At 24.0% G+C, this 14,398-nt stretch overlaps 1 protein-coding gene across 3 annotated transcripts in view; it reads left to right on the plus strand.

Moving 5' to 3' along the window:
- The window catches only part of LOC112596833 (tubulin polyglutamylase TTLL5), a 38,742-nt gene extending 24,391 nt beyond the window's left edge, over positions 1 to 14,351 (plus strand). The window contains exons 5-13 of one of the 3 annotated variants that reach the window (XM_025342656.1): positions 422 to 624; positions 924 to 1,107; positions 1,174 to 1,355; positions 1,419 to 1,598; positions 1,679 to 1,763; positions 3,146 to 3,308; positions 4,279 to 4,442; positions 7,684 to 7,804; positions 14,264 to 14,351. In XM_025342656.1, coding sequence (XP_025198441.1) covers positions 422 to 624; positions 924 to 1,107; positions 1,174 to 1,355; positions 1,419 to 1,598; positions 1,679 to 1,763; positions 3,146 to 3,308; positions 4,279 to 4,442; positions 7,684 to 7,801 — 1,279 coding nt within the window. In that variant the 3' untranslated portion in view covers positions 7,802 to 7,804; positions 14,264 to 14,351. Of the gene's footprint in view, positions 1 to 421; positions 625 to 923; positions 1,108 to 1,173; positions 1,356 to 1,418; positions 1,599 to 1,678; positions 1,764 to 3,145; positions 3,309 to 4,278; positions 4,443 to 7,683; positions 7,859 to 14,263 lie in introns of those variants that run through there. The other 2 variants (XM_025342655.1, XM_025342657.1) reach the window with 2 other exon arrangements.
- Positions 14,352 to 14,398: the final 47 nt, after the last annotated feature.

Consider the following 14,398-nt stretch of genomic DNA (forward strand, 5'->3'; position numbering starts at 1 on the left):
CAACTTCCAATGACCGTGTTAAGTATTGGCGGACACTCAAAACGTTCACACACCAACACAACTACGATTCGAATAATGAATACAAGTAAATGCACAGTGAGAGTGTGTGACATACACAAAATCTTATATTTTTAGACTTAACCGAAACGTTAAAAAATAAATACCCATATCAGATAATATTTCTATTCGATATATTTATATAACATATATATTATATTGTATTTCATGATTATTTAATATTTATAATTGACCTTACGGCTTACTGTACATTAATTAAAAAAAAATATATACTATATATTAAGATATCTTCACTCAAAATCTAAACTAATACTTTTTGAGAAGATAAGTAATTTACCTTTAGAAGAATCGCATTATAATATAAAATTATTTTAATATATTATTACTAACTGTTATGGTTTAGAAATTTAGATCCTGAACGAGAAAATGTAGGCCATAAGTGGTCGATGAGTGCTCTTTTAAATCATCTTAGAGAAGAATATTTTATTAATACTGAAACTTTAATGGCTGAAATTGAAGATATTGTAGTTAAAACAATAATGAGTGCTACTGCACAGATGTTACCAGCAATCAATTGCTTTGTACCTCACAGTCAAAATTGTTTTGGTAATTATTTTTTAATAAATAGTAATGATTCTAAAACTGAAGAAACTAATAATAAAACAATAGATTTCTAATTCGTTTTAAATGTCTAAATGCCTATAGTAATCTTTTAGTGTTAATTGGATAGCTAAATTTAAACATTCATAATAATTTTAAATATTTTCTATTACCTAAGCTCGAAAAAAAATTGTTTTCGTGTTATCTTAAAGTATAAGGAAAGGAATCAATGTTAATTTTTTTTTTGTTTTAATGAATTTTTATTAAATGAACCCATTTTTAACTATTTGTGTATTATTTTGTAGAATTATACGGGTTTGATATTTTGGTGGACGACAAGTTTAAACCATGGCTACTTGAAGTTAACCTATCGCCATCATTGGGGATAGATTCAGCGCTTGATTCTCGTATTAAGAGTTCAATGCTATGTGATTTATTTACTTTAATTGGTATTCCAATCGTTGACCCTACTGTCTTCAATTTTAATAGGTAATTTTAATTTTGAACTATAGAAATTTGTTTTTGTATTATGTAATATATTAACTATTTTTGTAGAAATGTTAGAAGACCAAAATCTGATATTCCAAGGAAAACCAATTCTAGTATGAATATTAATAATCTCAGTAGTGATGAAAAACGTTTATTGAAAAATACGATGGATCAAAATCAAAGGAGCAGAGGGTTTATACGAATTTTCCCTACATACTTATCATGGAAAAAATATTCCTCTTATTTAGGTAAAAATGTTATTTCAATTTAAAATAAATGTTATAGCAATTTATTTAATGTTTTATTTACAGATAATATCAATGGCATTCCTAGGGGATCCACTATACCACCATTTTATATTAAGCTAATAAGAAATTATAATTATTTTTTAAATGATCATTTATTCAATGAAAACTCCTCGTTTTATATGGATATTAACAAACAAGATCGCTATGAAAGGTCTTTAAAAGATTTTAAACAAAACTTAAATGGTTATAAAAATATATACTATTAATTTTATACAATTTACAAGAGAATAAAAAAATAAATTGAAATAATATTAATATTTCAGACAATAAAGATGTGGATCAAACAACTGATATGTTAAAGTTGAAAAAAGCAATTTTAAAATATTTAAACGATGGATATGTGTTTAGGTAAATATTTAAAAAAAAATTATTTTATAAATTATTAAATTGTATAGGTCAGTAGTCAACAAATGGTAGCCCGCGAACACATTTTATACGAGCCGCAGACAAAGTATAATTTTTCAAATATTTTTAACATCATTAAATAATTTTTTATTTTTATTTTATTTATAATTAATTTTTATTTTAAATTTTTTCAAATATTTTTAATATTGATTATGTTCTTTATGTTTATAAACAATAATAAATAATAAATTTAAAAAAAAACGATGTTTTCATGACATCCAATTTTAAAATAATACCTATTATATGTTAAAAATATGTACTTAAAATTTTTATGGCCCGCGAAAAATTTTCAGATTACCAAAGTGGTTTTTCAAAAATATTAATTGGTGACCCCTGGTATAGCCGTATTGGTTATGTTTAAACATGCATATGTTATACTAATGAATTAACCATTATTTTATTATACGCTACTAATTAACCATATTTAGTTATTTTTTATATTACATAAATACTGATCGTTTTACGATAAAATAGATAGGTACATTTTTAGTCTATATGTATTTTAGTACAACTTTCTGTTAAATTTTTTTTTAAATATATACGTACCAGAACCTATGTATTTTTTTATATTTTCAAAAAAAACAGTTTTTTTCTCTTAAATAGTAACTCGTATATTTTATAAAATGTCTGTACAAAATATTTTAAATTATATACCAATCACTTTATGCAACAATATTGTAATTCTATTGAAGATATTCATTATTCATTTAGTTGATAAAAACGATCAATTATGCATTTATAACTTATAAATGCCCAATAGTCTAAATTCCTATATGTTCGAAAAAATAATTATTTTCATATTTCAAACTTATATTTGATATTAAGAAAATCTTATTGATTTTATAGATGTGTTTAAAAACACTTTTTAACAAAGTTTTCAAAACAAGTCCATAATATTACATAAGTTAACCCTTAAAATTATTGTGGTTATTTGTTCCTGTTCGTTAAAAAGTTATATATTTTTAAAGTTAAAAAAATAAAATAGTGATGGGGAAATTATATTTGCTTTAGCCTATTACTATGTATATTTTTTCCACGATTTATAATTTTTAAAACATATTCTGTACTAACATTTTAAATTAAAAAATATTATAAGTTAATATTTTTTAAGCTATATATAAATACAGAATTTACTGTATCTATATTATGTTCTATATTCAAAAGGTATTATATTATTATGTTTTAAAATTAATTAACACTTTGGTTTAATATACTTTTTTGAATATTTTTCTGTAATAATGCCAAATTTATTAACCCGTATGTTACATAGTATATTTAATATTAGTTATTACTTGTTATCATGTCTAACTTTGCTTACATTTCAGTAATCTACAGGCTCGGCAAACCTTTGCTCTATATTTGACTTACATTTCCGCTTTATTAAAAAAATGCGCTTTGGAGAAAAATTATGACAATTTATCAAGCAATCTTGTTTTGATGTTTTTAATAAAAGCTTCAAAAAATCTCAGTGTTCCTTTAAAAATTGAGGTTAGTTAACAATAAAGTTGCGTTTTTTTAAACTATTATAAAATATTTTAAACTAAAAAAATTTCTTAAAAATTATTGGTTCTTTTAAATAAAAATAATTGTTGATTGATAAATATTTTATGATGGTTATTAATACTTAGTAAGTACTAATAATTACCAATAATTCTTTATAATAATTCAAGTATCTATAATCTAAATTCTAAATATTATACTTATATAATCAAATTTTAAACTAAATTATTTAGTATGAATATTTTATTTTGTTTTTTCATTACTTTTTACTAGGGCTAGGATTTATATGCTATAGTATGTTTGTTTTACAACTTCTGATTATAGCTTTTGTCAGTAATATCCACCTCATGATGATATACAGTGGTGTTTTTATTTTGCTTAGTTTTGCATATTTTCATTACAAAAACGCGAAAAATGCAAGTTTTATGATATATTTTGTTGCTAGACTAGACGTCTTTATTGTGTGACAGTATATATTGACGATGTTCAAAAATACCTCTTTATAAGAACATATATTAAGGTATAACAGAAGATCGTTTAATATATCATAATAATTGTATATTTTTGCATAATTGAATAAATCAAATGCATATTTCGCAATTTTTTATTGCATATAAATCCTAGCTATTACTTATTACAGACAATCAAAAAAGATTAAAATTTCTTTTATAATATTTTTATAATTTATATAGATGACCTACATGTTTATAATTAACGCTTATCAAAATATTTAAAAAAATTAATCTATTGGAATTTCTTAACAATATTTTAATATCCTGTAATCTTAAATTTATTGTAGTGTATTAGCTTATGGGTTTTAAAATTATTTTAATTGGAAAACAGGCTCTAGCTCATAATTTTATTATTGTTGATGGATCATACATATTTTATATTAGCATTTTTTGTAGGTACTTTTATAAAATAAAAATTACATAATATTCATTTATATATTTTATAGGTTTCTAAATCTTCATTGTCAAATAAAAAAGTAATGGAAATACTTCAACTATTGGAAAGTTTTTTATTGAAATACAACTACGACACTTTAATGTATGCAACTCCCGAAACTTCAAAAAATTGCCTGCCACATAAATTATTTAATTTATTTCTCATGCATGCCAGGTAATTTTTAATTTCTTAAAACAATTAATCATATAATCTATTTATTTAAGTACTTCTTTTAAAATCTTTACTTGTTTTTTTTTGACATGTATATGTCTTATGGCTGGGGGTCATTCTGTTAAATTGTCCAACACCGAGAATGTTACCATGACGTCATTGGTACGTTCACGTGTGCGTGTGTGTGCGCGTCGACCGGTGGGGACCGGTTTCTGGAAATTAGCGATTATACGAACGTTATCGGAATCGCGGTGACTGTAATCTATTAGTAACATTAGGTATAGCCCGTTGTATAATAAATGTATTGACGATAAAAATAACTATTTTCAACTATTTATTTTTTTATTAACTATTTTATCGACACATCGAGAAGCTTGAAACTCGTGAGTACGTTTCATATTTCAGTAAACACCGTCCTTTATTATCCATCACTAAAAGTATTGTAAATGACAATTCTGTAGTTTAAAAAATTAATAATTTAAATAAAAATTTAGAAAATGTATACTCCATAAATAATTGCTGTCTTTGAAAAATAAATAATTCCTGTCTTTGAAACTTGTTTATTTTTTACACGGGTAAAAAAATTTATCTACAGTTATCCCCATCTCCTCGTATCTAATACCAAATTGACATCGACATTCTTATGTCAACTATATTCAGTAGAAACAAGACATATACATGTACCAATGTATCTGTATGTAGTGTAGATACTCTCGATTTTTTTTTTTTTTTGTCAAATTACAAATAGCAAGCAGCTTAACATTTTAGTTTATATCTCTATAGTTAATCCATAACAAAATAACTTTTAAAAGACATGACATTTTCACTAAATTTTAGTTTTTTCTAGGTATGATAATATTTTAAATATTTTACTTTTTTATTTTTTTTTATAAATAGATTTTTGACATTTGCAATTTTAGATTTATTACGTCGATAAAGTATCTGTTTCTCGGTGATAATAATAATAATGAAAATATATAAAAATTATACGTTAATATATCACGTTAACATTTAATATAAGATTTTTCAAAATTTTGTTTTATAGAATTTCGAAAATATAAAAATGCAGCTTCAATTTTTTTTTAAGATTCCAAAATATGATAAATGAATTGATTTTACAATTATGTTTTTTTCTATGTAGTATGTACACTGTACACCATAAGAAGTATACAAAATGTTTCTATTATCAACTTTAAGGGTGACTTTAGATTTGTAAAAATTTGAGAATCTTTAAGCTTAACTTGTTTTTCACTTAATTGTTTCCTTTATTTTATTATATTTAAAAGACGAAAAATAAAACATGAAATTTTCACCAAATGTTTATATTATTATTTTTATTATGTGATAAAATTTTCAATATATTTTAACTCCTTTTTAAGATATTTATGGACGTAATAAATGTTCATTTTTTTTTCTGTTATTATTGATGAAAAGTTACTCGCTGGATCAATATTCTTGAAAATGTAATTCAAGTTCCCTCATAATTTATTTTCATATCTGTATAAAAATATTAAAAATATGTAACAATTTTTTATATGAATTTAAAGTTAGAATTTTAACGAAATTTGTAAATATCACAAAAAATTGCAAACTATTCTGTAGTTAAAAATTCATAAAAACCATTATTTTATATATAATTTTTAACAATTTAATAAAGAATTACTCATAAATACATACTTTTATTGAAACCATTAAATTGAATAAATATGTAATGGCTAATTACCATTTTTTTATAGAGATTTTGTTCAAATTTAGACGAAATAACTCACCTATTTAAATGATAAAGATCAATGTTAATTATTTTGTTATAATTTAAAAACCTTATTCGTAGGAATTTTAAATTTTTACGTTGTAGGCATAAATTATTATGAATTATACATGTACTATATTATACGCAATAACATTATTGATTTATCTTGAAATATTATCTATTTATAGGTACCATGAATTTATTTTTACTGTTTTACGTTATTCACATAAAATGTTATTACATTTTAAGTTATATAAAGTGATATAAATATAGTTTAATAATTATTATTATAATAATCAAATACTAATACTGAAATAAATGTAATATTTTCAAAATAAAATGTATTAACTTACTGTAATACTAAAAATAATAATATAAATGACTATGATAGTTATGAAAAAAAAAAAAATCATGTAAAATATAATTATTGATATTGGCTGACAGACCGTATCTGCTCAATATCATTTTTCATATATTATAAATTTTAATACATCATTGAATTCAAATTTAACACATCCATAAAAATTGTGACCTACTTGACACCTAATGGACCTAATATACAGCAAAACGGTATCCACCATCTACTTTTTTATTAAGTGTTTGATGTTTTTTGATAAAATTTAGTATTTAAATCTAAAATAGAAATTTAGGGATTTAAAAGTTTAAAATTAAAACTTTTCACATTACGTATTATTAATTTCTATGCACATTATATTTTTCAAAATATTAAGACTAATTTTATTTATAAGTTACTCACATATGTTATCTCCAACTTATAAGTATGTAGCATATTAAATTTATTTTCAACAGTTTACGTATCGTCTGTATAGTATATCGGTTTAATTATGATATTTTTATTTATTGTTACTATTTTTAAGTTTTAAAATAAATCTGTTCTCATTCTAGTATAAAAACAACGACGTTTAAATGCTTACAATTTGCTGTTACATACTTGTAAGTTATAAGTCAGAGACAACAAATGTAAGTGTCTGGGTTTAGGTTTTCTTAAAAAAATATTATAATGTAAAATGTTCCATCTGTCTCTTTTATTTAGAATAGTTTTTTCGTTCATAATTATTTATCATTGAATTCAAATGTAACATACCCATCAGAAGAAAATATTAAAGCCTACTATTCAGTAGATCGTGTTCACTGATTTTTTATGTTTCATCTGTATGATGTTTATTTATGAAATAATATTATTTTTTGAAGAAAAGAATAAATATACCTAACCTCTATGTAACTGAATATTTTTGTAAATATTTTGATGTATAAATGACGAATATTGAAAGAACATTATTTTTAAACGCGTTTAAAGTTGAGACAAGCAAGTTGTAGTGCACTATAAATTACGCTGAGTATTTCTATTACTTTCCCATTACTTTACTCACTTGATATACATACAGATATATTTATATTTACTTCCACCAGTTTCATCGATAATATACCTAAAATATGTATGTACATGTTATATATTATATGTTTATTTTATAGGAAAGAAGATATCGAAGAAATTATCAATGATTCAAAACATAATTGTCTGTCGTCTGCAATACACCCAGTGAATGATATTAAGAATTCTAAACCATTAGAATCGAAAGTTTGGAAATAATAAGTATAGTACTTATTTTCTCCTTAAATTTGTTAAATTTTAATTATTAGTAATAATTTATCTTAGATATAATAATTTCAACATATTTTGATAAACTGAGCATTATAATCATTAAATTATGTTTTTATTATTAGCATAGATAATCGAATATAAATAATGAATTAGAGCTATATGACTTACATTAGGTATGCGTTATAGCAGACCCGGGTATATGCATTAAGAGGACGCTATGGTTTCCCTGCAGCGTCTTGAACTCTTAACGCAGTAGATTTTATTATTTTATTCCACTTTTTTAGTTTAATTTAAAAAAAAAAAACTGGAATCATGATTTAAATATATATTATATTATATTATTAACCTTAAAATCATGCCCTCGTTGTTTTCTATACGAAATAATAAATAAATATGCCTACAAAAGCATTAAAACATTTAATGTGACTACTGACTACGTACCTACATAATACATTGAAAATATATTATAGTTTAATTTTAACGTTTGATTGTGACCGAACACGTGTGTTTATTCTTCATTTGGATATCGACTTCTAAATATTCTAAATGCACATGGTACTATTTTATGCGATTGTTATTCGCGATTTAAAAACGTGTGTAGCGTAACTGATTCCTGACCATTCCTATCGCTAACCAACATATGGTCGGTTGAAAAATCCGTTTTACCCAAACCCATTAAAACGCACTCTTATCCAAAAATATAAATTTAATAATTTTTGTTTAATACAATTAAATATTAGCTATTTTCGTATTTTATTAATAAGACTGGAAAAATAAAAATGCACCAATTTCAAAATAATATTATTATGATGAAAACAATTACACTCTGACTTCTGAGCGGTCTGAGCTGTTGCCTGTTGCAAACCAAAAAATCAAACAAATAATTTTACATTTTTTCTTCTATTCAACTTAATATAGTTATGGTAACCAGAGATGTTAGCTTATTGCATTTTGTAGTGTTAAGTACACAAAATTGTATTTTTGTGTTTTGAAAATATCATAGACTAATGTTTTTATCTTTTATAATATTTATATTTTATGGTTTGACCTAATATGAATGAACCACTACTGTTTACTACAATTATATTTCGTAAATATAATATTTTTATAATGGAGGAACTGAAATTTAAAACTTATTTTTTATTTTTTCGTATCTAGTCATCATAACTATTACTATACTTATATAGGTGTATTAATTAATTTAGACTATAGTGTACCTACTACCTAGTGTAGTACACTAGTATGTAGTCTAACTATATAAAATCTTCATTTTGCAGACATACCTTTCTAAAAATGTTTTATTAGTATAATAATATACAATGAGTAAAATTAAAACTTAATATTCATAATGTAGGTACATAATTAACATACTCAGTAAAACTATAATACCTACTATCATAATAATTTGACAATTATAAGATGCCAACATTTTCAATGTTCCTAAAATACAAAATATTCTATTTGTGTATGCTACATTACACCAAGTCACTAAACATATTTGCCAAATAATTTAATCTAATAAATAATTTTTGATAATTATAATATTTTACTTTTATGATAATATAAATAATATAATATATAATCAAGTATTATTATTTTTGTCAGGCGTCAGTACTAATTAAATAAACAACACTAATAATTAACTAAAATGTGTACTAAATGAAATTCGTTCAATAATTTTAGGAATCTTTCAAACTTTTTTGCAAGTTAATTTAAGTTATTTTCACCTCGTTTGAGGTTTTTTGTGCAATTACTAATACACTGAATGCATTTACTGAAAGATTTCTATATTTTATACAGAACTATAATATATTTATTTTATTTATTTTTTTTTTAGTTTGTGTATTATATACAATTATGAAGTAATATTTTTTTATACATTTCATATTATATACTAGTGTAGTACAATGAATATGGAAAAAAATTGAGAGTAAGCATTGTGATATAATTATATAAATATTAAAATATCTTAACAATCTTAACATTTTATTGATGTTTATTTAAATTTAAAATATTGATCACAAAAATATATTAGAGTAAAAACTAAAAATAGTTTAACCATAGACTGCTCTATACTAACAATAATAATAATATAAAAAAACCATTTCCATACAGTTTTAATTTGATCAATTTTAGTTAATTATTTACTATTCAAGTAACTGAATTGCCATCGTCATGTTTAGTTATATTCTTTCATATGCAGTTTCAAATATTGACAAAAATTATAATTTAATTATATAGGCATAGTCATAACTCATAAGCATAACTTAAAATTGTAAATATTAAATTTAAACAATATTTTTCTAGTCTAATTGCTGTGATTCTAAATACATTTTTGTATATTTTTAATTGTAAAATACTAAATTCGCGACTATATCTACAAACATTAACACATTTGAATTAGTTGTAAATGGGAAAAAAGGAATGTAATATTTAATATAATTCATTGTTCTATGACTTCTATGCTTATGTATTTCTATATCTCATTAGTCATTACTCATTACCCTTTGAGGGTGTTATTTAATAAATTAATGGTTTTAATTTTCTTATAAGATACATCACTGTTACAGTGATCTTTATAACTATATTGTATTAACGCACATTGTCTAGGTAGTTAAAAATTTACAAATGTATAAAAAATAATGATCACCAACTTTAGTTTGGAATTTTCACTTTTAGGTCTATTTAATAATTGTTTTATAATTTATAATTTTATATAAATGGCTTGATATAATAATTATTGAACATACATAATTCACTTTATAATATTTCACATTGTCAAATAATCGCAGCTTTATCTATTTTTAAAGTATTATTATATTTACTTATTTAATAAACTTTACATGTTTTATTGTATTAAGGTGTATTCTAATTTATTAGTTTCAAAATACTTATAAATATTAGATACTTGTAAAGTCATAAAATATTAATGAAATTTAAAATTATAATTAACTATGTGATGATTTCATATTTTTATTACCTACTGACGTATGACGATTGTTCATTATTTATTTGTGAAAATGTAGTTACTAAATTAAAATGTATAAAACGTCCTTTATTTTTAAGTAAAATATGTAGTGTATTTTTAAATTTTCTAATAATCAAATTAGGTTAAGACTAAGAAATTAATAATTATTTTTATTTCGTTAATATTATGTATCGCTTTTATTTACATTATATCTAATTTTAAAAAATGATTTAATTGTACGAAATCACCTACCTATTTAGTTTTATTTACATTATGTGCAATATTTTTTTTATAACTTATAGTGTGTCAAAATATACAACATTTTATTGTATTGTAAATTATTACCTTTCTGTTTTTTTTTATTTTTTATCATGAAATTAACAACTGTCTTACAAAATACAAAGGTATACCTGCGTTAGCACCGTATATTGCAACTATACAACCAGTTGACAGAGTTAATTTTAAACTTATAAAATAAGTAATAATAATTTATATATATATATATATATATATTATATATAATTTCCCAAAATAATGAAAAAAAGCGCGCATATGTTTTAAGTTGTGAATGTATTTACATTTTATAATTATTTACTATGTAATACGAATAAATAACTTTGATAAAAATATAATTACCGTGTAATTTAATACAAAATTCATTCTAATGTATGTAGAAGTCATATGGTACAAATGTTGTATACCAATCATGCTTCTCGTTACTCAGATTAAGTACCCCTGTTTTCGAAAAAAAATCGTTACTATCATATTTCTAGCAGCAACTTTCCATTTCTCTGTCTATAACTTTTTATGAATATCATGACAGTGATGATCAAATGGGTTTAAAGAAAATATGAATAAATAACTTTGATAAAAACCTTTTCTCATATTTTCTCAACTGGAACTGCGTTTCTCATTTTAGTGTAATTATTTATTATTTTTGATCTAATTTTGCACAGCAAAACTTCAGTCTTCTGATGCCATACGAACATAGTTTTCTAACTGTCCAGTAGTTTTGTCAAACTGTAAATGATTGAATAAATTAGGCTCAGCCTTTCGTTGTTTATACAAGTGGTCCCCATCTTCTATGTTGTCGACTTGTAATTTTTTTGTTTTTTAATGTAATGTAATAACATTAACGCAGCACTTTTAACTTTACGCTCATGTTCGATAAAAATTAAATTATTTTTTAGAAGATACATGAGACGCATATTTGACACACAAATATTAAGCTGTGTGAGTCAACGTCCAAACAGAGTACAAGCATTTGTGTTCGCACGTAGCGAGCACACGTCATGTTCAGCTTGTGCGTGCTCTCGTGTGGACGCACATTTGGATTTTCTCGATATTTTAATTTTTAAGCAAGACTTGAGTATATTGTAAATAGAAAGAGTTTGAAATCGGTACCTGTTTTTAATTGGTCATATCCCATTTGTTTTTAAAATAAATAATAGTAAGTACCGACTACCTATATTCGTCAATTAATATAACAATTAACAGTACATAACTTCAATTTTAACACAAGTATTACGTGTCTGTTTTCAAAATGACCGAGGCAAGTGAATTTAGCGTATTATTAAAAGATTTACAATTATATTGTTTTTCTAGTTTCGGCGTCGGGTTATTTTAAAAACGATACGACCTCACGTCACATACCGGATTTACCGCTGTAACTTAATAATGTTGTATTATTTTTATTTTGTAGATTTATTGATTGTCATTTCCGGGCCATTGCTAAAGCGATTCTAATGGTTTGGAATATCCGAAAATTAAATCAGTATTAATCGTCACGTCGACAGCTATTACAGTATAATGTTCTGTTCTAAAAATATCATACAATGCACTCGCCGCCATATCGACCAAATTCATACAATTCGTGTTACGGTTATAATAATAATAATAATAACATAATATTATGTATACAGACGTGAGACAAATTGTATTAAAATTAAAACATCGACACGTTATGTTTATCTACAAATTATAAAACACGTCACCTTATCTAGGTTTAAAATGTTTAAATGATGTATTGATGTAACGCACGTAGGTAGTTGAGGTACGTGTTATCATGACGTGTCGCCCTCGGTAGCTATTTTCAACAAATTAAAAATATGCGATAAAGAGGCGATTGTGTTAACGAGAATTTGAGTGGCTATTCATTTCAATAACCATTTTCAATTATTATAATATAATATTATCCATGTGGATTTATTGTTTACAAACACGTATGATTCGACAAGGAACCATCTTATTTTTATGGACCTATTATCTTTAATACACTAGGTGCAATAACTTAAAAATAACTAGTTTGACTTTTGATTTAGATATGTTATCATTTTCAGAAAAATTATCCAGAGTTTTGTATGTCTACAGTACATACACTCCTTAAGTGGTACAAAAAATGTCAACAGTTTGAAAATATAATATTTTGTGTAAAAAATTCTGAAAATAAGATACCTAATGAATCAATTCGTTATTAAATGAAAATATGAGGTGAACATGACGTATAGTGAATAATAAAAATTATATAATTTTTCCAACTATTTAGTAGAAATTATTGTATTTTTATTTTTTATAATACATATTATTTCATTAAGTTTGACTTCTTAGTTGATGTTATATGAACTTTCGACGAGAAAATGTGGTCACGTCTACCGTTGTACAGATTTTATCCGTTATATATGACTACTCAAACAATGAATATTGAATTCAGTAGAACCTTCAGGTGCGTCGTTTCAATTCTTCATTTGTTGTCTTGTTTTTATGTCAAAATCTTTGCGAAACCATTACCAACTGGTTATACACTGATAACCTGTATCAGTGGCGTGTTAAAGGGGGGATCAAGGGGATAAATCCCGCATAGGCTGTATACTCACAAATAATTATAGTCATCATATTATTTAAAAAATTATTATTATTATTTTTTTTTTTTATCAATAATTGATTAAATTTGCAAGAATTAAATATTATGATATATTGTATAATATTCTCATTGGTATCTTCATTTATAAGTCATATCCCCCCCCCCATGACAAAAACCTAAATACGCCATTGACCTGTATATATTAAATACAGGTATCTAATATATTATAAATTATAATACTATGCAGTATATATATAGCATAGGTAGGTTATACCTATACGGTTTAAAATACAAGCAATTACGAGTGCAAGTTTTAAACTTTCTTTTTGGCATTTATTTTTTGCTAAAATATACGTAAATAGTTAAAAATTAGAATAAATAATTCAAACGCGACATTGCGTATTAGATATTTAACCGTTAGAGTATAACAAGAGTATTGAAAAAAGAGGGGATATACACACTAGTTTGTGTCACACTCTATACGGTCAATGGAAAATCCCAAAAACTCTCTTGTTATATCGTCATTATTTACATTCATGCTATGCAAACGCGTCTGTATGGTTTATATTGTACCTATTATTACTATTATAGATATTTCTATACAATAATAATTAATTTTCAGTCTTTATTCGTCCGCAAGTACGCTGTGTTTGTCGAACACTTTACAAGAACTCGGCAACAGCGCTAAAAATCACATCGATCATCGACGTAATTACTACATTACTATTAATACTGCAGTAGTGCATTTAGTGCAGTA

Source organism: Melanaphis sacchari, unplaced genomic scaffold, assembly GCF_002803265.2.
Source record: "Melanaphis sacchari strain LSU unplaced genomic scaffold, SCAv2.0 Contig34_pilon_pilon, whole genome shotgun sequence".
Classification (NCBI taxonomy): domain Eukaryota; kingdom Metazoa; phylum Arthropoda; class Insecta; order Hemiptera; family Aphididae; genus Melanaphis; species Melanaphis sacchari.